This window comes from Nyctibius grandis, chromosome 7 (assembly GCF_013368605.1).
Source record: "Nyctibius grandis isolate bNycGra1 chromosome 7, bNycGra1.pri, whole genome shotgun sequence".
In the NCBI taxonomy this organism is placed as follows: Eukaryota; Metazoa; Chordata; class Aves; order Nyctibiiformes; family Nyctibiidae; genus Nyctibius; species Nyctibius grandis.
Genome location: NC_090664.1, coordinates 32,768,459 through 32,794,510, shown reverse-complemented (window position 1 = coordinate 32,794,510; position 26,052 = coordinate 32,768,459). Strand labels below are relative to the sequence as shown.

At 38.7% G+C, this 26,052-nt stretch overlaps 1 protein-coding gene across 7 annotated transcripts in view; it reads left to right on the top strand.

The window, feature by feature from the left end:
* The window catches only part of ANKIB1 (ankyrin repeat and IBR domain containing 1), a 109,036-nt gene that overhangs the window by 41,222 nt on the left and 41,762 nt on the right, over positions 1-26,052 (top strand). For all 7 annotated transcript variants that reach the window (XM_068405497.1, XM_068405500.1, XM_068405501.1 and 4 more), the window contains 2 exons: positions 366-634; positions 20,892-21,192. In XM_068405497.1, coding sequence (XP_068261598.1) covers positions 447-634; positions 20,892-21,192 — 489 coding nt within the window. In that variant the 5' untranslated portion in view covers positions 366-446. The remainder of the gene's footprint in view (positions 1-365; positions 635-20,891; positions 21,193-26,052) is intronic.

Below are 26,052 nucleotides of genomic sequence, written 5' to 3'. Positions count from 1 at the left end.
GCTTCAGTTCTATTGTGCTTTGAAATCACTTCTAATTTCTAATTCACTTCTCATTCATGGAAATTCAGTGTTCATCCCTGTCTTCTAATACAGGTAGATATTGGCCATTTTTTTCTCCCCATATGTTTAAAGAATATAGGCAGTGGAGATATTTGCACAGGGAGATGGCACAATTTATCAGGGAAATAATCTGTGAAGAATTGGGAATTTGTGTGTATTTACCTAGAAGGACTCAAGCAATTCATGAGTAGAGTCTACAGGCCCTATGTACTTCTTCACATGCTTGCTTACAGTGCTGTAGCTCTGGGTGAATTCATCTAGGAAAGAGTGATTTACAGAATAACTGAAATTGTTTGTCTTTTTAGGCTGTGAAGCATGTTACAGAACCGTACAACAAGTGGATGAAGGGGGAAAGAAAAAGTGCCATTGATAGCTAGGATAGCAACATGGGAAATACAACCACCAAATTCCGCAAAGCTCTTATAAATGGAGATGAGAACTTGGCCTGCCAAATCTATGAGAGCAACCCTCAACTAAAAGAAACTCTTGACCCAAATACTTCTTATGGAGAAACGTACCAGCACAATACTCCACTCCATTATGCTGCTAGGCATGGAATGAACCGTATACTGGGGTAAGTATGGTTTGAATTTTTGCTTGGGTGTGAGAGTAATTGACCTAAGAAATGCAAGAGTGTCAGCTAGGTTATAAATACCTTATGTATGTGCACATATATGTACACGTATATGTGCATATGTATGTGTGTGTTGCAGATGCAGAATTCGTAACATGTTCAAGTACTAATAGAAAACAAGTAAATCAGTCTATAATCACAGACTGGTATAACAGTTTTTAATTTTATTTTTAGTATCTTTTTTTCTTCCTTGTAACATGAGTCTTGGACAGTTTAACTTGCTTCCTGAAGACTCCTATACCACAGTTCTTCGAAAATAGTGACTGTTCCACTGTTCTTGATGTGTTTTCCTGTCTTAAAATAGTCTGTTTGTACAGCCGTACCTAATGGTTACCATACTAATTGTATCTACTTCCAGATGGCACAATATATGTTTATTCGTGTGTTATTCAGGCAGCTTTTATTTTTCACTTTGGATAATAAAAGCGAACATTAATATCTTGATAATGAGTAAGTTTATTATTGCCTCAGTCAACATGTACGGCAATCTCTAATGTTAGTTACTTCCATTCTTCTGTATTTTTGTAAGTGCTCTAAGATCAGTTAAAGATTAACATCTTATCCATGTCCAGACATTGCAGGTACAAGCTGTTCTGGTCTAGTATTTAATGAAGCTAGTATTGAGTAGATATTGCTAAACCTCTTCTTCAGTAGGTAGTAAGTTAGCGAGAATTTCATAAATCTCCTCTTGCTTATATTAGGAAACAGAAATGTATACTGAACTGTATTATTGTTAATATTCTTTTCATCTCTGTGTTTATATCTACTGATGGGTCTGTGCTATTCATAAGATTTGTTTTGTCCCTCATATAGTGTAACTTTACTAGCCATCTGGCCTCCCACCATAAATTTTTCGTCAGTGTTTTAGATTCACCCAACAGTTTCTTAGACTTTATAACTTCTCATTTATCTGGATTTTTGCTAAATATTTTTCTCTTCTCCCCCATGTATTCTGTATTTCTATTGTTAATTTATGCTTTCATTTCACCACTGAATCTTTTTGTTTGTTTGTTTCTTAACATCCCCAAACTTCCCGCATTCCCAATTCTTGAATTATAGGAAAAATTTAACTGAATTTAAAATAGCACCCAGGTTTTATTTACATTTTCTGTGTGTTTATTTTTCTCTGAGATTTTCAGGTTATTTTTTTCAAGAAAATATCTCTTAAGAAAATATAGCCTCATTGAAACAACAAAGACACATGAAGTTGTTTGCATGTATGGAAAGAAATGAAGTCATAACTACTGACTTCTGAGCAGTCCATTAGTTAGTTCATATCGCACCGTTATGATGAGATCTTGAATAATTGCTTTGTGTTAAAAAAAAAAGAAAGGTAATTTAGAAATGACATGTTACTACTAGCTGCATGGGACCTTTAGCATCTGAGTCTCACAGGACAACTCAGTTTTATTTTGCACACATTGCAGACAGATGATCAAAAGAATCATTCTTTTTTCTAGTTTGACTCCAAGATTTGCAATAAATTTTTGGCAGTGAAGGCGCTATTATTTGCTAAAATCTGCTTCTGAAAACCTGGACTGTTAGATTTGTTGCTGTTGCTAGGAGTAATCTGCTGAGGTTTTTTTACTATTTACTTTTCTGCTGTCTTTCTAAGGGCTTTGTTCAGAACTCCTCTCTAAGACATGCTGCACAAAAATGTAGCCTTTTTATCTGAAGAAAGTAGTAAGTGAATAAATATCAGACTTACAGTGTGCCTGTTTGCAAAGTTAATAGTAGAAAGGACACAAGTGATTTCCAGTTAAGCCTCTTCCTTTTGATACAGAAAGTCCTGGCTATGGCAGAGATTAAATAAATTGAGTACTAAAATGAATGCTTCGATTTACTGACAAGGTACAGTAGCTAAAATTAAATTAATTATAATCTGTTTGTATTTTGAGAGAGATTTTCAATTATGAGATGTCCGTAATACTATAATATTTTATATTTATCTCTTCATTAAACATTTTAAATATTTGGGAATCTTTATCTACACTAAATTGTAATTCTAAATGTTACTTATATGTATACCATATCACTCAATTTTTCTTTATAGGCTGATATTTGTATTATTGTAGGTGGATATGAACTGACATGTTTTACGATTCACTGTGTGAAATTTTCGCAAAATAGAGTAGTGCAGTGCAGTTGTCAGTACACCTTTTGCGTAACAGAATACATTGAGAGAGAGATTCTGGGGTGTTCAGAAATAACCTGTCTGGCAACGCTGTTGCCAGATACTGAGTCAAAGGGACAAACTCCCTGTTACCAGATTATGGCTGCTGCTGACTGTCCAAAGACACGGTGAAAGCACAGCACCAAGTTTGCAATGAAAGGGAGTTGGGGATGTCATGGTATAGTGATCTCAGAAGTGAAGAAACACAAAACTGGAGAAGAAGTGAAAGGGTCATGAAGCAAAACTCCTGACCTGGGCAAATTATGTATAATCCAGCATGAAGTCTTCTGGCAAAAACTTAAGCCAATAAAACTTTCTCAACGATTTTGAACAGCACAGTTGTTTTACAGCAGGTGTCTGAGTCGTCCGTCTGCTGTGCCTTCCATCCAGCATTTACAGCCCAGACACTGGATTTGGTACATAATCGAGCTGCAGCCTCATACTCATTGATATAGCTATGAAAATTTGCTGTTAATTTCTTTTCTCTTCACAAGATTCAGGAAGAGTGTGTTAAAATCTTAGAATTGTTTCTATGATAATTTTTCGTGAGTATCATAGAAAAGTTTGGTGTATTAGAAGTATTGAAATAAAAGATGGAAAATAGGCATTCAGTTAATATATAACTTTTGTTTAATCTGCAACCCTAAATAATGTTTACCTGACAGATCAGTTTGTTTTAACAGAGCATTTAATGTTTAAAAACAAAAAATCGCTGGTCACGGCTAATTAGCACAAACAAGAATTTTCAAAGCAGTGCTTGAAGTTGCCAGAAGTTTTACATAGCGCTTAGCAGTTCCCTGTAACCAACAGCTGTCTCATTTTCTCTGCGGTTAGTAGGGTTGTACAGTTAGAGTTTGGGTGAGGTTGTGTGGTGAAGGGCTCATCCCCAGGAGCACAGGGGAGCCCAGAGGCAGAGCGGCAGGGGGATTCCCGTAAGCTCATCAGAGGGAAGAGCCCCCTGCTCCAGGGCTGTCCCACAGAGAGCTGTCCACGCCATGTCCTGGCTGTGACACCCGTCAGGAGTCATCTACAGGAGGGTATTGTACTGGGTTTACGTGGCAAGGTTTTGGTAGCAGGGGGCTGCAGGAGTGACTTGTGTGAGAAGAGATCAGGAGCTGCTTCATGCTGGACACAACCTGCTCCAGCCACCTCCAAAACAGTCCCACCAATGGCCAAATCTGAGCCTGTCAGTGAGGCTGGTGTCACCTCCATGATAACATATTTAAGAAAGGGTAAAAAATGCTGTGCAGCAGCTGTGAGAGAGGAGTGAAAAAAATGTGAGAGAGCAAGCCCTGCAGACACCAAGGCCACAGAAGGAGGGGGAGGAGGTGCTCCAGGCGCTGGAGCAGAGATTCCCCTGTAGCCCATGGTCAAGACGATGACAAGGCAGGCTGTCCCCCTGCAGCCCATGGAGGTCCACGGTGGAGCAGATATTCATCTGCAGTCCATGGAGGTTCCCATACCACAAGCAGGTGGATGTGCCCTGAAGGAGGCTGCAGCCTGTGGAGAGCAGCCCACAAACGAGCAGGATTTTTGGCAGGACCTGTGACCCTGTGAGGGTCCAACGCTGAAGCAGTCCATTCCTGAAGGACTGCACCCTGTGGAAAGGACCCATGCTGGAGTAGTTCATGAAGAACTGCAGCCCATGGGAGGAGCTCACGTTGGAGCAGTTCTGGAAGGACTGTATCCTGTGGGTGGGACCCCATGCTGGAGCAGAGGAACAGCAACAGGAGCAGCAGAGGTGAAGCATTGTGAACACACCACAGTCCCCATTCCCCATCCGCCACTGCTCAGTGGGGAAGGAGATAGAAGAGTCAGGAGTGCAGTTGAGCCTGGGCAGAAGAGGGAATGGGGGAAAAGTGTTTTCATTTTTGTTTTTATTTCTCACTATCCTACTCTGTTATTAATTGGCAATAAATTAAATTGATTTCCCCAAGTTGAGTCTGTTTTGCCCATGACAGTAACTGGTGAGCCATCTCCTTGTCCTTATCTCAACCCACAAGCTTTTTTATCCTATTTTCTCCCCATGTCCTGTTGAGGAGGCGGAGTGGGAGAGTGGATGGGTGGGTACCTGGCAGCCGGCAAAGGTCAATCCACCACAGGGATCAAGGTGATTTAGGAAGGAACACACTTGGGACAATAGAGCAGGGACTAAAAGGGGCCGGTGACATGGAAATGGGTGGCTTGTCAGACCATGATGTTTGTCTGACCATGCCTGATCACCATGGTCTGTCCTATCTTCTCATTAGACTCTTATTTCTAATTTTTTCCCAGGTGATGGGACTCTGCTGCATGCATGTTTGTGTATGGAGGTGTAAGTGCCAGCAACTGAAGTGAGGACCTCATGACAGAGGTCCCTGAGCCTGGGGTGCCAGCAGCTGGAGAGACCAGAGTACATGTATATATCAGTACATATGTCAATGTGTAATGGCTAGTGAATATCAAGCTGGACTAGCCAGTGAGTAGGATAAGTAGCCTGGGAGCCATGTTTCGAATCAGCCTTAAGTCCACAGCTCAGCCAGGAGGCCTGTTTGAGGCAACTGGAGATGAGAGGATCCAGGGGCCAGGTACTGGTAGTGTCTAAGGTCAGTTGCTAGTGATACACAGTACGTGTGTGTGTGAGGTAACTGGAAGGTCCAGGTCATCCAGCGCCAGTTACAGGATAAACAGCATCCAAGGCCAGTTACTGAAGGAATCAACATTGTTTATGTGCATGTTTTTCCCACTAGCGGACTTTCATCCTGCTTGCTTAGAGAGGGGAGCAGAACGAGTCTGCCAGTGGTGTTTGTGGTCACGTGAGTGCTAAGTGTTTCTCTCCGTGTACATCTGTGTGGACCACCATGTATATATGTATTGCATATGTGTGTGTCTATTGGGAATGCAGCCTGGACTCTCTACTGGCTGGACCTGGGGACGTGGAGCTGCAACAGCCTTGCCTCCCATGGAGTACCATCTTTGCCAACCCCTAACAGTCTGGGGCCTTTTACTAAAAATGGAAAGGTACAAAGAGAAAATATATGCCTTGAAATCTCTCCAGAAAACATGAGAAGGTTACTTTCCATTTTGGAAGCAAAGAACTAAACATTTCAAGTTGTCTTTATTGAACTATATTTTAAATACTGCAGGAACAATTTGAGTGTGATTTACTCAGTGATTTTCTGCTGCAGTCTCTAGACATGTGCTGGTGGTGCTTAGATTCAGCACTAACATTCAGAGAAGTTTGCCTTGGTTGTTAACAGCTCTAGTTCAGTAATGTCATCTTTGTTACAAAACTGTATTGATGTCACTATTCAGACTGTGTTCACTGCAAGCTAATAAATAGATAGTCTCTAATGGGTGATAGGTAAGGTTTCTGGAGGTAAGAGGGAAAAGTTACATAGCACTCAGAAACATGAAAAAAAATAAAAGATACATAGCACTTACCACTGGATTTTGCGAGCTTTGTACAACATGCACATTGGTCTTATTTCACTATAAACATTTATCACGTTTCCCTATGAATGAAGGTCTTGACAGAAGATTCCTATTCAAGAAGATATTTTAAATTTTATTCACTAAATGGTTATAAAAATACTACAGAGAAAGAGCGCACGGGAAATTTGTTTTCTTTAGAAAATGCAGTCTTCCGATGATCCAGCGTCTCTGATACCCTCAGACTTTTTTGTCCCTAAGGTACATTTGAGTCCATCTGACTGCTCAGTTAGAAAGAATTGCTGTCAATGTGGAACTTACTAGCATCTGGCTGTTGGTGAACTACTCCTGAAACACGACAAGAGAATAGGCTTTTTACTGCTTTTCAGCTCTGGGGCCCCCAACATAAGAAGGACATGGACCTGTTGGAGCGAGTCCAGAGGAGGGCCACAAAGATGATCAGAGGGCTGGAGCACCTCTCCTATGAAGACAGGCTGAGAGAGTTGGGGTTGTTCAGCCTGGAGAAGAGGAGGCTCCAGGGAGACTTTATAGCAGCCTACCAGTACCTGAAGGGGCCTACAGGAAAGCGGAAGAGGGGCTTTTTACAAGGGCATGTAGTGATAGGACAAGGGGGAATGGTTTTAAACTGAAAGAGGGGAGATTTAGATTAGATATTAGGAAGAAATTCTTTCCTGTGAGGGTGGTGAGACACTGGAACAGGTTGCCCAGAGAAGCTGTGGATGCCCCCTGCCTGGCAGTGTTCAAAGCCAAATTGGACGAGGCTTTGAGTAACCTGGTGTAGTGGAAGGTGTCCCTGCCCATGGCAGGGGGGTTGGAACTAGATGATCTTTAAGGTCCCTTCCAACCCAAACCATTCTATGATTCTGTGATTTTCCAGAGGGTGGCTGAGATGCAGTGGCTGGAAATCATGAGGACACTACTTGTGGTTGAAAGGAAAAAAAAAACATCTTAGACAAACTGTGATTCGAAATATATGTCATGACGTGAGTTCCAGTGTTGTAGCTTTGCTGGGAAGCTTTTTGGATCAGTGACAGATTTTCCTCATTGTATGCTTCATATTGCTACATCTGAGCACTTTGTGAGTATTCAAGCTAAAAGTGGATTGTTTGTAGCAGTTGCTGGTGGTCCTGGGCTGGAGAGGAGAGGAGAAGGAGGTGGTAGAAACATGGGGCTGTGGGGAGACAGGACAGGCTTGTGAAGCTGATGTTTTTTTCTCAAACAAGAAAAGCAAAGTTTTCCAGTTACAGAAGATTCTGGAAATTGAGATGAATGCTGAAACTGAAAAAAAAAATACCACTTCTTTTTAATATTCTTGATGCCTGCCAGTCACTAATAGTAGTGAAGGAACTCTGGCATTGAAGGCATAGCTAAGCTAGCCAGAGAGAAACATTGGTAAATGTGCCCGGGATCTGGCTATAGGAAGTATTTCTTTTTTCATTGCTGTAATTTGGGAAGTATTTTTCACTGCAGTAGAATGACAGAAGATTAAAGTAGTGGTGGTTTCCTCTAGACTGAAATTTCCCAATATGTTAAATAAACGTGCAGCTCTTGGAATTTCAGGTTGATGTAGGCTACTGTCTCGTCTTGTCTTGTCTTGTCTTATCTAGGTTTTATGACTGTTCAAGTGGTTTCAGTAAGGACTGGTCTAACCAATTGTAATGCAATCAAGAAAGTGTATTGAGGTTACCAATATGTTATATAGGATGAATTTGACAGAAAATTTATTGATGTCAGACGGAACATTGCATTGGTCACAACACATTCAGGACTGTCTCTTCCCATGTCAGGTTTTGTTGGTTTTTATTCCTTTTGCAGTCATGTTGAAAATTAATTGTGGATGTATTGGAGGGAGATGCGTGCAGACTTTTTCAGAACATGACTTCTCTCGAGAGGATATTAGGGGATTTTTGTGCTACAAAAATACATGTCAAGGAGTATTATTAGAGAAAACCCCATTATTTTCTGTTAATGTTGAAGCTGCTCTGAATTTCAGATTTTTTTTTTTTTCTGGAGTTGCAAATAAAAAAAAGGCTACTTCAGGCTACTTCACCCTCCACTGTTTTGACCAAGACAGAAGTTCTGTAAATGTAAAATGTAAACTTTGTGATCCAAATTGATCTAAATCATTCATACTAAAATCTTTAGAAAGGTGCTACAAAATATATTCTTTCTTTATCAAATTTCTGAAAATCTATTTAATGCTTTGCCAGTAAGACTGATGTTTCCTTTTAATTTACTCTCCTAACTGTACTTCTGATACAAATGTGAGCAAAAGAAAAATAATAAGGTGGCTAATAGCATCTCTTTGTCTAATGAGGCCAAATAGGAAAAACATGGAGTGATTAACCAAAACAACAGAGTCCCAGTATAAGGAAATTTGTGTTGAATGTATGAGCATTTTCAGTAGGTTGTTCAGAAATCCTGGAGGAGTCTTCCACCCCACCCCCCTCTTTTTTGCATTCTTCATGGTAACTCTTTGAATGATTAAGCATATTTGATGTTTTCCAGGCAATTTTAAAGCTCATTTGGAAAAAAAATTATGAAGATATAATAGTTGTGTATGCTTCTTTCCTAAAAGTAGTTTTTAAAAGTTTTGACTTCTGATTTTAGTATAAAAGATATCTAGCTATTTTCCCTTTCTCTCACACAACAAAAGAATTCTGTCCTGTTTTAATAACTTCAAATATTACAATACATTATAATATTTCATCTGAATATTTTATTAGAATGTCATTGTCTAGACTATTAACTTTTGAACAAAAAGCAAGCTTCTTAATTATTAATGATTACACAGATAAATTGAATATTTAGAATATAATTTTATTTAATATTAATTTTGTTCATAAAAGTAAGTATGTCTGCATTGGAATTATTTATGCTAGACTCCCTTTATTGTTAGTTTAGACCTAAGTAATAAATCAAGTCAGAATAATTAGTGAAGGCAACAGCACAATTCATTTTATTGTGAAATTGACCATAAAGTATTTTAAATTAATTGTGTGCCAGAAGTGCCTGTTTCTTCCCATTGATTATGAAGGCAGTCCAAGAGAACTGGATCAGCTGTAGTTGCCTGCATTGTAGATCTCCAGAGCTAAGATGAATCTCATCCTAGAATATGCTAAATTGTGTAAAATTGAATAGTAAGCACCTGCAAAGCTGTAAATTGAACACTTTCACTGTTTTACAATATCAGACATGAATGCTACTTGTGCTAGATTCTGCTTGTGATATAGCATTAAATGTTTCACTTTCGTGGTCTGTGATGCGTGATCAGTGCAGTGTTTGGATACATCCAAGCCCGAGCACTGGTGTTTATCTGAATGTTTTGTTGTCATTCCACTCAGCTGCTGAAAAATACCGGGGTTTTGGCTCTGCAAGACCCTTTTCAGATTAGTTATTTTATATGGTTATGAGGCTTGGTCATCTACTAAATGCTTTGGAGTATGAAATATCGAAGGGAGTTTTTGATCTGGTGTAGGAGAATTAATATATGAAGAACATGATCTTACTAGGCTTTGTGGGAGTGTTTATAAAGAATCAAGAGGACCAAGTGAATTGAAATGCCCATTACTTCAGTAGCACAGTATATGACGCATAGTCAAAAATAGTTGTTTATAAGGTCATTTTCATGATACTCAGTCTCAAGAGCAGTCAAGAGGATGGAGGAATGATAAAATTAGGAAGCCTTTAAAATTCAGCAAGTTCTTACTGTGACTGAATCCTCACTGGAGAAGACTGCCAGAGGCAGAAAACGGTGGGGACACGTAGGCGAGCAGCTACAGACATGGAGTAGCAGCAGTAGTGTTTGCTAGGTTTCGCAAAGGCTGTCACCCAGTTGGGCAATGTCTTCTAACGTACAGCTAAGGCAGGATGAAAAACCCAAACCCTTATCTGACTTACTACCTTGGTTTTTTTTCCCCCTAAAGCTCAAAATCTTGCTTAAAAGCAGTTCTCACTAACCAGATATGTGGCCTCCCAAGGTGGCTCCCTGGTGCTCCTCATGAGTTCCTCACAAAACACAAAACAGTGGGTAGGCTTTATCTTAATAGTAGTCAGACCTACAAGCAAGCTCAAATGTCAGTCAGCTGCTATGTTTTCGGCTCTTAAAACTGACCTTTTTCTAGCTGATTTCTGATTATTTTAACCTTAATAGGTTGAATATATGTGATGCCTACGGAGTTCGTTGATCACAACACAGCCTTCCTCTCCAGTTACAAGTGCCACTGTTGAGTGTGCTGAGTTATTGCTGCTTCTCACTACTAGGTTTTTCAGAACCCTTAGGAAAGCGGGAACCTTAGGTCACAGTGCTCTTTCCTGCACATGTTTAGACACTATTTAAATGCTCTTACTAAAATGATCATCTATTCCCCACATTGTTCTTATTTTTCTTTCCTTGGAAGTCAGATACTGCAGAATAAGATCAGTTTGTTAGTGACTGGTGAGATGAGATATATTACTGCAGTACACTATTAAAGATTTCTTATTCTGTGTAGTCTGTTCTCCTTAGTAGAACCCTTGTGAACATTTTACCACAGGCAAAGTAAAATTATATTTGGTTTGTAGAGGAGTACAGCTTTGGTCCTTGCCAGCCAGGATGACTGAATCTTTATTTCAGCTAATTTTGTTATGAGGTAGAGTTTGTAACTCTGTCCAGTTGATTGGTAACTGCTGAATTATCGTGTCTAATGGCTTAAGTTCACCCTGGGGTTAGAGGCACACGTGGCTTCCTCACCAGAGAGATCTGTTGGCTCAGTAGTTACTGGAATAATGACTGAGAGACTTGCAGTTTCTGATAAACAGAAGTAAATTTATCAGAAATAACTAATTAACTTTTATAGCTAAATGCAATAGCCAGCTAAAATAGTCAGTGACATTGTATGTAAACCCAGTTTTCCTTTTGGCCATAATATAGACTGTGGATGATTTGATTTTTTGAATTTGTAAATTTTTTCATTTTAAATGTAATAAAATTACTTCATTGAGACATTTAAGGAAAGTAAAAATTAGTGTCATTAAAGATCAAGCAACATACAGATTGAAAGGATTTTTCTGGAAGGAGAGAGAGAGGAAGATGAGACAATCTCTGTAATACATTCGTAGTTTTTCAGAAACAGAAAGAATAGAAATGATGCAAAGGCTGTTAGTATTTGCTGTGTAATTTCACCATTATTGCTATATAAATAATATCAACACTAGATGTCATACACTGCTAGGTGATTTAGAAGCTGATATGTAAATAGTGGTACCTGCGTAGAAATACAAAGCTGTGTGTTTAAATGGTGAAGATAAACCCACTCATCGGTAGTTTCGTGCTTATTACTTTATCTGACATTTGTTTGAAACCAATCTAAAAATAATAGTCTCACAGTTATCTGAGAAGAGAATTCAGTGTGGATAGTCTTTCCAGAAAAAGCTGTGTTCAAAGGAGGGGTTTGGAGAGAAAGCTGGAAGGATGACACCTAAGCTCGAGAGTTGGTTCTAGCTGTAAAGAAATGTGTAGGAGAAACGGCTAGAGAGAGAGATGAAAATCACACAGATTTTGCATTACAGAAGACATTTAGTCACAAAAGCTGCTGGTAAGCAGCCAGCTCCAGTGGAAGCTGCTTCTGACTTGGCACTCAGCTCTTTTTCTTTTCAAATCTCACTCCGAATATTGAAATAAAAACCAGAAGTTGCACAGGATCATGGAAACAGTATTCCTGACTATCCAAGGGAAGGCTAAGCTCAAGTCACTCATAAATAAATACAGTAGTTTTCTGATTAAGGATAACTTAAGGATGTTGATACCTTTTTGCACCAGGAATGGTTTAATTCTGTGCTTTGGTGCTGCTGTTCCTCCTAACAGGCATAGGAACCATATATAAAGCATGGTTTTTTTCGCCCAGAGTATAACAAATGTAAGGATTAACCAAGTTTTTTGTTCCTTGCTTTTAGTGTACACTATCTTTGGATCTGTGCTCCACAATTCAATTGTATCCCTTTGCCACTCCTGCACATTGTCCCTCTTGGTTTTTTGTGTTGTACCAAGCCAAAGATTACTATCTACCTACAGGTCATACTTAATCATATTAGCTGACACAACACCACGAAACCAAAGAAACTTTTCAACCTATTTGCATCTTTTTCGTAAAGAAAAGACCAAGTTCTTTATTGATACGTATTTGTATAAAACCTGTTTTAGGTGATGGGCTACTACGTTAACGTGAGTCAGTCCAGAACTGGAACTGAGGCCTAGGTGCTGACCTACCTTTAATCATTTTAATAGTCTCTTGGAAACAAGCTGTTTGGGGAAACCATAGGTAAAATGACAGCAATACGGTGAAAAAGATTGTAAGGCGTTTTAGAGCCAGTTTAGGAGAGAGTGAAGACAGTGCTTGCATTCTAGGCAGCATTTTTGTACTGAACGTTACATGAAGTCTGTAAGTGAAATAGGCCCAGAAGAGCATATGTTGGCAAAGTCAAAGATTTCCATTTGAACCTTAGGTTGCTCAAGTAAAAGACATGATTCATATGTGCTATAGTCTGGACTTGGTTCTCAAATTGGTGGTTTTCTCTGAAAATCTGCAGAAATTGTTTGAGTACTCAGGAAATTGATTTAACCTGTTTTGCCAGATGTATGATACTTGGTAGGAGTCATATGAATGGGAACAAATGGGAGGCATTTCTGTTTAGGAAAAATACAGAATTGGAGGACAGAGTGGAGCACTTGACATAAGGGATCTTGAAATTTCTGTGAAGACTTCAAATTTCAGAAGGAAGAACTAGCTCTTCACAGACTTCCATCAGCAGCGGAGATGGTATCACTGACAGCCTCTCAGATAATTCCTTTGCTGTTAGCCCAAATCACCACTGGTATAACCTCGCTCCTTGCTATAGCAGGATATTACTAGTGTTTAATGGGATTTCTGGTAGTGTTATTAACAGTTCTTAGGCAAGAGGCCAATTGAATTTAATGCTTACAGAAAGTCAGGATAATAGTGTGTGGTTTTTCTTCGATAAATGGTTAACGATCTGTCAGCAGATTCTTTATCTTAGAATAGAAACAGTCCCTGCTCCTGCCCAGGTTTTTACTGCACGCAGGAGATTCCTGGGCTGTAAGAGAAGCTTTAAGAACATTAGTGAAACTGTTAAGGGAGAGGCTGCTGCCTGAGCATCCCCACACCATTCCAGGAGTCTCACACATACCCTCCGAGACTTTAATTGCTAGGACTGGAGTCCATGCGCAGCGGGCGACTCCAGGGAGCTGATAGATGCCCCTTTCAACTCCTCGCTCACACACACGCTTACTCACGGGCGCTTCCTCTTCCTTCAGGCTCAACCCCAAGTTTCCCATAGCAGAGTCTCAGGCATCGAATCTTATAAAAAAAATTAATTTATTCAGATGGTACAGCCAGAAATAACAGCTTGAGCTGGGTGCCTCCAGAGACAGACCCCGGACAAAGCAATCCCTGGACAATTATACCCTTGCAATCTCTGCACCCACCCCTCACGTGCTCTTCACGCGTTCTTCACGTGGCCTCATGTTGGCCTTTTTAGTGCAATGGTGAGCTCTGTTCTGGGGTCTTCTAACACCTACTGGATTCTTCCTCTGTCTCCAGGCAGGCCGTTAACTGTTCTTATCTTGTCAAGTTGCAGCTTCTGCTGACGGTTGTAGCCTCCTTATCTTCTGGTTTGCGCTGCTTATGCACCTGCTCACTGGCAGAGCATGGGAAACTAAGAAGTCCTAGACTTAGGATAAACACTACTTAGCAACAACTAAAACTTCAGTGTGTTATCAATGTTAGTCTAGTACTAAATGCATAACACAGCATTGTACGAGCTACTAGGAAGAAAATTAACTCTATCCCAGCCGAAGGCATATCTAGGTGAAAGTCTACAGCTTGTGGCCTAAGGCTTCAGGAAATCTAGCTACTCATGCTAAGTCAGTAATAAACAAACAGTATACCAAATTGCACAACATTATGCTGTAACCCCTGCATCCTAATGCTAAATGATTGACTCTGAGCGATTCATTCTATTTAAAACTTACTGATTTAAGCTGAAAGACTAGTATTTCCTAAAACAACAGAGAAGAAACTGTAAGTACTAATAAAGAATTTTCTAGCACTGTATAATGAATGAAAATATCAATAATTACTTTTACTGGATGTGGCTTTCAGCATCAGGTAAATAGTAATAATCTTCACAAAATTACTTAAACCAGCTCATACTTCTATACAGCTGTCAGTAATGACTAAAAAGATTTCTTCAAGTGCTTGCTAGTAGACTGTGGTTGTTTTGTTACAGTACATTTGGGGGAAAAAGTACTTTGAGTTATAACCATGATTATTCAAGGTTTAATGCATCAGTATTGACCTCCTGTGTTGGAAGCAGAATGATTCAGTAATTGTATGAATTAATTCATTGCATATGAGTTTTAAATTACTGGGTAACAGGGCTTGGCTCTTCTGTATGTTGTTGTAACTCATGGCTTACCCATACTTCACTCACTGCTCAGAAAGCTATGAGCTTTAGGTTTACGCCTGCACTGGAGTTTGCAGTGTTAACTTTTTTAATAGTGAGCTGGACTTGCATGGGCTATCCAGCCCAAGGACCAGAGGGGATGTTGTGAAATGGAACCCTGTGCAGATTAATTTATCTTGTTGCTGCAGCTCACCTTTTTCTAGTACCTTACTTGTCTTGCTTAAAGCACAGTGCAATTTGCTGTGTAGTTTATATACTATACATAAGTGCTTTGCATTCAAAAATTCATAAGTTTCACTGTCTTTGAGCAGATTCAGACTTGCTTTAGTCTCCAGCTGTCAGAACTACCTTTATAATTTCATTTTATACTAGTTTTTATTTTGGTTTCATTTTTCTATACATAGGTACGTTTTCATACATTTTTAAATGCATACATATATATACATGTGTATACATATATATAGCTATAATGTATATATAATTTGTTTAGAGAGACTGTAAATATAGTGGGTTTCATGCCCCAAACGTGAAAGATTTTATTAAAACCTGAATAAATGGTTGCGTTGATATTAGTTTCCCAGAGTGAGGGAATGTGCCAGTTGTTTATTATTCAAGTTCGCAGCCTTGTGATCTTGAGTCTCTTGCTGCTTTTCTGCAAACACAGATAGTAGTAGGTGTGAATGTTACAGCCCTTTCTTTTTTTTTGTAACTTTTTTCAACACTTTTTTGATGCTTTTGTCACCTCAAGTTTGGATTCTGCAAAGAGCTACAGCTTGAAACAGAATCTGGAAACTGCAACTAGAGTAAAGTCTGGCTGCCTTGTGGTTAAACGATATTTGCCAGAGGCAGTGCATATTTTCACTCTTATCAGTACGTTTCCAGGCAAAATATAGCTTTTTATACCTCTGAAGTTGTGAGCCAAATTGCAGGGTCTATAGCACTGCTCTCTGAAAGTCTTATGCACTAAATACCACTGGTAAAAATGGAGCCCTGTCGACTAATGAATTTGTGGATGTAAAATGTATTCATTTACCCTTTTTTGTCGACTAGTCATCTTCTCATGGGTTCAGCTGGGCTTTTCAGCATTGGCTTGACTTCCCATTACACTGAAGAGCTGATCGTTTGACTTTTGGAAGAGATGAAGGAGAGAAAAGGGGACAATACTGTGGCACTTTGAAGCCCATTTATGTGTCCAGAGTGAGGTGCTGGTTGCCTTTGGCAGCTCTGGTGTTTGTCACACCCATTTATGAGACACACAAGTTGAGTGACGAGCCAGGAGAACAAGTAATCAAACCTAATTTTTCTCCAAGCCCAACAGTGTTTTTTACAAATGCCACAAAATTGTTCTCGAAAATTTGCATATTGTTCTTAGGGAAGTTTTCAACATATTTGAGATGGCTGGACAATTTTTTAGCAGGTAACTATGACAGAAGGGCAAATGTTGAGCTTAGGCAAAGGAATAGCCTTCTAGGGAGGTTTTTTGGATTTCTTTCTTGGAAAAAAAAAATCTGCTGATACGTCTTGCTGCAGGGGTTGAAACTCTACCTTGCTGATAGACTTATTTGAGTAGGGATATTCTTTGTGTTGTGAAGCGATAGTAAAACAGTGCAGTGACACTTAAAAAGATTAAAGGTTTAAATCCATCCTAAAGCCTTTCATCATTTGGTTAATACAGAAAAGTACCTTTCTATTTGTTTAAGAACAGAGTAGGCAGGATGTAAGCACTTCTCATTTTAGATTAGGATATTTTAGATTAGGATATACATAACTTCTTAAAACAGGAGTTTTATTGTTTTTTTCCCCAAGAGCTTAATTTTATGGTGGAAAAAATTTATACTAATAGTTACTCACGAATAAAGCTATCTTTTAAACTATTGTTTAACCCTTTAGAGAGAAATTTTGGGTTTAAAAAGGGGTACTGGTTTGACAGCCTTCAAATTCTACTTTTATGCACAGAGTTTCAGCCTAGGGCAGAACCATCTCATCACTGAACTGTGAAAGATAAGGTGAAATATCTACCTTCAGCTATGGGAGAGCATTTGTATCCATTCACCATTTGTGTCTTCTACAAAGGTTCTTCTGTAAACCTACATAAATCTTAGTAATGGAAAAATAATAGGTTACAGAATATAGTCAGTGAAATAGGGATGAAGTCTGGGGATTATTAAAGAGAATTTTGGCAGAGTGGTTGGGAAAAATATAGTAAGGTTTTTAAAAAAATAAAGGGAGGGAGGTGAATATAGGCGGGATGCTCTCTTTAATTGATATGATTCAGTTAACCTTGCTATTATGTTAGCGAACGTTATGAATATTTTTGTTTGTGTGTAAAATACTGTTTTGTAAGAAAAAGTGTCTTGATTTATGGCTTTCACGGGTCACCACCAGAACATTGTGATATTCTGAAATCAGATGCACAGTAACCTGATTGAGGAGTGAATCACATTCTTTAAAATACCACAGCATGGTATTCCACTGATGATAAAGAGCTAAATATTGAAAACAGAAATGTACATTATAATATTATCAAGCCTAGAAGGTAATTATTAGACAGCTAAAGGTAGAGAAACTTCATCTGGTTTGGGAGGAGACAATGAAGGTCTCCTTGAAAATAAAAAAACTCAAGCCCTGGTTCAGTGTCATGCAGAAACTATAGACACTTCTTCACTGAATTTTAAAGTAACATTTTACTTTGAATTGAGAAGTAGCAGGAATCAGTATGTTGAATATAAAGCAACTTGAAGTGGGAGGAAAAGATGTGGTTAATGAATACCCAGAGAACTCTCCTGACATTCAGAATATGCAGGTCTAATTAGTGCAGCCATCCAGCATGTTATACAGTCTAAATGCAAACTTTGAAATAGAGTTCAGGCACTTGACATGAAAGACAAAGTCCACCCTCTTTGCAATACTGAATTGTTTCTGTTAGCTTTGTACCGCAAGCTTGGTGCTACGCCTTTGTGCCAGTTGAAGCCTTTAATCTCAGTACTTCCTCAGTTGTGTGTCCTCAGGGATTCCTGCTGAACGCTTCTGCATTCGAAAAACTGGTACTTTTGCTATGGTACCACAGTCCACTGTGGTGATGGCAGAAGGGATCTGGCCGTTTCTTTACCACCCTTTCTTCTCCACTCATTCCACAGCGAAGATGAAGGTAACAGATGTTTGCTGCCTTTACAAACTTTGTGTTACAGATGTCAGGTAAAAGTAGCTAGGCCTGCTGACTTAAACATCAGTGTTATCTAGTTTTAAAAACTACTGAAAAAGGAGCCACACATGAAATCTTTTACAATCTTTAGCTGCTACCTCTTTCTTCCCAGTGCTGTGATCCCTATTTTTTTTTCTTAAGGAAGGTGCAAGAGTTTTGGGATGGAACATTAGGAGACATATGGATAGTAAATACCGTGGGTAGGGGGAGGAGGGAATAATAAAATTAAAAAAAAACCAAACTATTTATTCTTGACTTAAGGACTCTGAATTGAAAAATGAACAACCTCACATTTTTCTCTTGATACTGCTGTTTACAAATGCATTGTAGGTTAAGCTGGGGGTGATCTTTACTTGAAGTAAAAATATAACAAATGAAATTCTGAAAGGGAGTTAACAGAATAAAAGATACTGGTGTACCATAAAACAGATTTTATTGCAAAAGTAGAGAAACTCCGATTTTAGTGAGTCTCCAAAGTTACATCTCACAGAGACCAAGGTGACAGATTTAGCCTTGTCTTTTCTATGTCCAGGTTTTGCAGTGGGTACCTGCAAAACCTCCTATCTAAGGCATCTAGCATTCTCATATCTAAGTGCCTCTATAGAATTCATCTCCTCGTCCCCCAATGAGTTTTTTTCTCCTCCCTTCCTCCCTTCCTCCCTTCCTCCCTTCCTCCCTTCCCTCCCTCCCTCCCTCCTTCCCTCCCTCTTTCCCTCCCTTCCTCCCTCTCCTTCCCCTCTTTTTGTTTTTGTGTTCTTTCCCACCTTCCTTCCCCTCCTTTCTTTCTGTCTCTAGTTTCATACTATGTAAAGCTAATTCAAACAAGCAAGTTCATTTTGGATAGTGTTTGATACTGATTAGTCTTATCATTTCATGTAATTGGCTGTGAAGCTTTTTGCCTGTGTTGCTAAATCTCTTTCCTCTGAAAACAACAACAAAAAAAAAAACAAACAAGCAAACAGAATGTGCTATCACATTTTTGGCGACATCTTTTATCTGAAGTTTGGCACATTCATATTGCCTAACAAATGCATCTATCATGTCAGCTATCATAGAACGAAAGAGAGATTTCTCTAAGGAACATTTTTGCTGGCAAAATAGGGCAACATAGAGGAGACTGTTTGTTTTAGTCTTTTCCTCTGAATATTTTGTTACCACCTATTTAAAATAACAGTATTTTAGTAATAAGTTTCATTTTGAACTCAAACTGTTCAGAGATTTTCAGAGGGAAGAAAGGACAGAAATCTGCCTGATCAAATGGCTGTCATCAAGATATTCTTCCACTGCAGGACCAGATCAGCTGTGCCTAAATTTTTCTACTGAAAATACTTGTCCAGTCTGTTTTCAATAATTTCCGAAAGGGAAATTCCACACCCACCCTGTATAGCCTCTTCCTTTATTAATAAAATAGTTTCAGGGTTATTCTTTGTCCTGAACAAAGCATGGGAGAACTCTGAGAGAGAAAAAAGCCTACTGTGTAGAGCCTGGTAGGTTGTATTTGGGGACAAGGGAAAGGGGAGGTGGCATTTAGACTTGTAATGACAGCATAAGGCAATAACTGAGGTAAAGAACGTTTTCTTTTGTCAGTTTGGTTACCAAGTTCTTCTGTTCGCTGTTCACCAAGAGCAATATGGTATGATTTTGTATTTAAGCAATGCCTGCCTTCAGGTGGCTAAGTTGCCCGTTTCAAACTGAAAGTGATTGGAACTGGTTTTAATTAATCTTAGGGAAGAGAGCAGGCAGGGTGGAAGCTGGTCCCCTGTATTGACTTAATGAGGATTCCAGAATAACTGTTATTTTCATATCTGCAAACTGTTCAGAGTCAGGGAGCAGCCTGGAGAGGGGATGAACAGGGACTTCTGCTGGTTTTATGTGTGAGGGGGCTTATGGGAACAGTGCAAGTGTTTCAGGAGTGACTTCTTGAATGTACGTGCCATGCTTCTGATCTAGCCTGATATTACCTCCCTGGAAGCTTCTCCTTCCTACCTTCACATGGAGTTCTTTCACCATTGCTGTCTCTCTGACTCCAGTCCTACAAAGGGACGGTCTTTCTTCTCTGCCATTTCCTACCATTCACCCTCCCTTAAGAAAAAAAAATATCATTTCAGTGTACCTCAAAAGGCTAAAGCCAAGTTTGGATTCACAGGGCTTGTGAGATATGTCTCAGTTCTTCCATTTCAGAAATGGATTGTAACTTCTATAATTCCTTGCTGGCAAGAAGCAGCAGAAAGCTGCGTTGTCTCAGGAGCTGTCAGGAGTCAGAGTTGTGATTCCAGGAATCAGTCTTGTTTCTCTGTCATTCCTAAGCTGATCTTTTTTGCTGGTGTAGTTTATTGTCCACTTTGAACTGCCTCTAAAGCATTCGAGAGAAGACTTAAATTCTTGCCTGCCTCTGTCATCCACATAGGTGAGGGTTTGCATTATCTTGCACTTCCATATATTCTAGAGTGATAAAGCTAATAGAGTCTTTTCTCAGTGCATGCAGTGGTAACAGGAAAAGTATTTCATATTGCCTGGACATCTGACTAAAGATATGGGGAAAAAGAATGAATTTTTAAGAAGTTTCTCTAGCATTATCTATGTGCAAGCTACCAAGTGCACTACTATTCAGGACACAGAGTAGAAAAAATACAGAATTGTAGAATAAACTTTGCCAACTAAAATTTATGTCACACATTGGCAAAGTAATTATATATGGCACTTAATGATATTTCGGTAATTCATCCTGATCTTGGCTATTGACTCCTAAGAGAAATGGAGGAGAGCTGTCCAGTAGTAATTATCTATTAAGAATGTTTATCACTCACATGGCTAATCAAAATCTTGGCAAGAAGAAAAGAGCGCTGTCATAGCAGACCCTTCCCACTTCATGGAAATGAGGGCAATTTTGTGCTAATTATTTTTCTTCTATTTTTTCCCGCTTGCAGAACTTTCCTTTTTGTTAGAGATGGTAACCCAAATAAACGAAATGTGCACAATGAGACTTCTATGCATTTACTGTGTATGGGACCTCAGATCATGATCTCAGAAGGAGCTCTTCATCCTCGCCTGACACGTCCCTCAGAAGACGACTGCAGAAGAGCAGATTGTCTGCAAATGATCCTGAAGTGGAAGGGAGCAAAGCTGGATGAAGGACAATATGAACGAGCAGCCATTGATGCTGTTGATAACAAAAAAAATACACCTTTGCACTATGCTGCTGCCTCAGGGATGAAAACCTGTGTCGAGGTAAAAGTTGATACATGATCACAAGTCTGTATACTGCTATTAGTGAATGACATGCACAGGGTTTCACAAAGCTGTTTCAGAGGAAAAGGAAATCTGATAGAGCATATTGAATTAACTTTTTAATTCTATTTTTCATTAATTGGAAAAATGACAGAGATAAGCAGCCCAAAATGTACACTGTCTGTAGAGAACAATGGAGAAAATTGATTACATGTACATTAACTTCATTAAATAAATTCCTCAGCACAAAGAAGACTCATGCAGGCTTACAAAAAATGGAAATAATTACAAGACTGTAACACTGGAGAAAAAAGCTTTAAAGGTAGGCATAGGCATACCTATATGTGTAAAGAGAAGTGAAAAAACTGCCTGACAGAAAATTAGATCCTTTTTTATTCTGCCCTGTAGCTGAGACTGAGAAATGCTGTGCATGTTTTACCAAAAGGTTTGATGCCTTTAATTTACAGTGCCCAGCTTTTTTAGAGGATGCCATACATCTGTGCTAACGTACTTCAATATAATTACCATTTTACAAATGAAAAATTACTTTAATGTTTGTGAATGTAGTGGATAGTAATGAGTAATTGGGAATCATAATGACTTTTAAAGTCTCCCATCAATTTTATTTTTAAACTCTACCAAGTAATGTGGACTAGTGTTTAATTATGTTGATAATTTAATTTAAAGAACACAAGAACAGACGTCTAACATTTTCAAAAACAGCTAACGTTTCATAAGACTGTCTATTATAACATCAAGATTTGTATTTTGAATGGTAATGATTAGTTCAGAGTTCAGCATTTATATGTAAAATTTAGGTTATTTTTCTACTGTGTATAGCTTTATACACTCATTAACATAGCATCATCAGCAAAGTTTATCACCTTGTTATTCACCTGCTTTTCTAGATTACTTCTGCATATCTTAAACAGTTAGGTTCCAGCACCTGTGGGACTTCTCTGGTGATCCCTCTCTGCAGTAAAAACTGATGCTCTCCCTGTACTTTCCTGGTTTTCTCTGGAGCTATTTTTAGTATTGCTGTAACTGTTACCACCTCCTAATCTTGTACCGTGACCGATTTAAGCAATAAATTGCATATTGTAATAAATAGTTCAGAAATTTCATATTTGAGTTCCATTGCGACTCATGAATAAATACCATCTGGTGCTGGGTATTTATATTAGTATTTGGCGTATTGGTTGTTCTAGAACCTCTTGTGCTGAGACATCAATTTAAAATAGACTTTCTTTTGTGTCCTTCATAAGATATGTGTAGTGCATCCACAGAGAATCTGCATTCCAATGATTCATATCGCTTTTCTGCTTTATGTTACTTGAGATTGCTTTTGCACTTTGTCCAGCAACCGACTTTACAAACACATTGACAGAGTTACTGTGTGATGTTTTAAAATGATTTATTCTGAGTTGTTATGCACTTGGCATACTGTTCAAAAAAACATTCAAAGCCTTCTTTGTTGTGATTTTACATTTTCCTTTTCCAGACTTTGTTCTTTACATTTTCTTCATCTGGACATAGCTTCAGCTTCTTATTTCCTGTACGATTCTCTCCTGTTGTTCTACCTTCACAGATTCTTTTGATATTTCTAGAATTTTTTCCACGCTTTTATTTAGCGCCACTTTTTGAAAGTAGGCAGTGGATTATTTGTCTTTTTTTCTGCTTCTGCAAGAACGGTGAATCTAAGTACATTTTGGGAATTGTTATTGCGTGGTTATTTGATGGTAACATTTTGAATTAGGTCTTGTACGCTACTCTGGAGAAAGTCAGGAGTTACTTCTCCCTTCACGTGCTTGCTAACTATTTTTTCTATTATTCAGTCACTTATGTAGTTTGAAATTTTAATTTAAGCATCATGTGTTAGCGTAGCATTTTCTCGATATACTTGGGAGACCCAGTGACTGAAGTTCCCTTATTTTGTTTCTGCCCTTGCAGCTTTTCTGTTCTTGGTCAGCATGTCACTTTTATTGTTATGGTTTTGGTCAGGTGGTGACCAAAGCTTTTTTTGTTTAAGTCCAGAATTGTATTCCACTGGAATTCTCTGGTATTTGTTGATAGGGTTAGTTTATTTATCTGTGAGTTTGGGTTTTTTTTTTTTTAAAAAAAAAAGGTATATAGCACCACCTTTCCAATACTGCGAACTTCTCTGTGATTCTCACATAGTATGTTCTGTGGTATTACTTTGTTACACTGATTGTATTCTGTCAAGTTTCCAGATATTATCTGAAAATTCTCATTGAAAATTTGTTATTTCAATTCCCTAGCCTTAGCTGTGCACCATCTTGAACTGGATGCTCTTCTTTATCTTCCAGGTTTTCATTACTCCCCTCTTCAAAAATTCAGAGAGTGTTTTTTTTATTTCCAATAGCCAACGCTTCTTTCATTCTGTTAGTATAAATATCATCCGTCCTGGTTTTCTGAGCTTCTAATGAATGCAAACTCAGCTTCCTTATGCCATTTTCTGTGCTATAATTTAGGCCTCTGTCTCTCTGGTCACTTACTCAGTACTGAGGGGAGTTAAGAGGATGCTGCTGTTAGATGCTGATATTTAACCCCCATTATGACAGCCCAAATCTTGCCCCGTACCTTCTCCCTTCTCTGCCCTATGTTGTTACAGCTCCGCAAGCTCCACGCTAGCAGTTTGTCTTCAGCGTGTCCCTAGTATTTACACAGTTACTGATTTTCACCACAGAGACAAGTCACCATGCAGTCTTTGCTAGCTGAAAGCTTTGCTACCTCAGACCCAGCTAATTATGTACCTGGTAACGGAATGACATACAGGTATTGCCTGGCTCTTCCTGTCAACTAGAATGAATCTTTCTTTATTTGTATGGTTATATGATTGATTTAGTGCCTCTTTTGATGTGTTTGATTTGTAAACAAATATCAGGCTGTCTCCTAGGTCTACGTTAATACTGCTTTTATCTTGATTGTCAACTTTTAATTCTTTTTATATCTGATAAACAAACAAAAATATTAATTGCAAAGGACTCTGTACTTTTCTCTTGTTCTCTTTTTTAGTGCCACTTGTTTGATCCAGCTGCTTGATAAATTCTGGCTACAGGGATTTTCAGTCATGGTTGTTCTATCTAGCCTTCCCCAAGAAGATCCATTTGCGTTTACACATTTTTGTACATTAGAGGACAAACATGCGTGTCGTATCAGAAATTGGGACATATCAGGGTTTAGCACTTAACAACCTCTTTGAGCAAAGTTGGTGAAAAACGCTGACATAAAATGATTTGACATGAGAATGGTTGCTTCTGGTAGAGAAGTGGTAAACAGGAAAAGTTTAGTAAACAGTTTCCAATATATTTCAATTTCTGGTATTTACAAGCTTGCTTACTCACATGGTGAAATATTATGCCTATTACATTGTAAAGTGCTTACACTGGACCCATATCCATATATACTGCAAAAAAAAAGAACAATTACATTATCCACAGAAACTCTTATTTCTTTGTCTTGTCTCTCTGTCTACACTTGAGATCCCCAGGTAACTTAGACTTCAGATTTAGAAGGAATTTGAGCAAGGAGTCTTGTGCCTCAGTCATTCTGCCTTCGTGCCCCCAAATGGGTCTATACAGTGGTATTAGAGGTAGACACAGTTGTTCAAAAGTTTCAGTTTCAAGAGCGCAAAGCACAGGGGCTCACACAGTAAGATCCAGGCAGACTATAATGTCGGAAAGAATCACAGTCGCTGCAGAGTAAATTGTGGTTCTGGAGCTGGGCTGCAGCTTTTAACTGCAGACTGTAAAATCAACTGATTTTAAACTAATCATGAAAGTTCATGGTTTGTGTTTCTTCACAAATTATCATTCTGTTTGTCACTGTCTGTGATACGATTCATTAGATGAATCCAGCTACTAGACTGCTAGTTCCCCATGTAATTATATAAACTGGGTGATGTTATCATGACAATACGTACTGTTCAATTGACTAAACCATTTCTGACTCTAATTTGCTTTCAGTTTGTCTTTGAAGAAGAATTTACAGTCTGATTCACATGGGTTGTTATCTGCCAGAGTCTGGACACAGTTGTGTAGTCTAAATAGTCGTGGATTCTGCATTAGAAACATAGAGTATACGCCCAACCTCAAACTTCATTATGTGCCCTACCATAGGGTAGAGAACCTTGGATCCTAAGATTAGTATCTGAGGTATTTTAAGTCCTCCAGTATAGTCTGTAGTGCTTCTAACTCACAGAATCACAGAATCAGGATTATGAACAGGAACACTACATTATTAAAAGCCCGGAACAGACTTTGATGAAGGAATTTAACAATGATCTCTTTGTTTCTGGAAGTATTTGAGGATTAAAATTCTTAACAAAACAAAAAGAGATAAAAAACTGAATTGCCTAATCCTCAAGTCATCTTCCCTATCTCCAGTAAACTGAACATTACTTTGAACCCCAGGAGCTCCTTTGCCCAGTTTTGAGGTGGTTACTCTCACTTCAGAGCATCATTCCTCTTTAATCGTCTCCTTTTTCCATAACTTTTCAGGAAAACCCTGGCCTTGTATCTTCCCCTGTCCCCACCACACCCACATAAGGAAAGGGAAAACCAAACATAGTCCCTTGTGGGTGAACCACCTACTAGTTGATTTGTTCAGAGTTGATAGTCGAATGTGCAGTCTTGATACTACTCCATTCACGTGTGAAATTTCTCCTATGATCAGAACAGCTGTGTGGAACCCATTGCTAAAGATAGTTGGGGAACATTAATGTGCTTACCTCAAAATACTGAATAGAAGAAAGACTTAACCTTCAGGCTGAATAGATTTGATTTTATGCAGATATATTCCACTCTTATCACAGCATATTTGGTGTATTAAATGGCATTT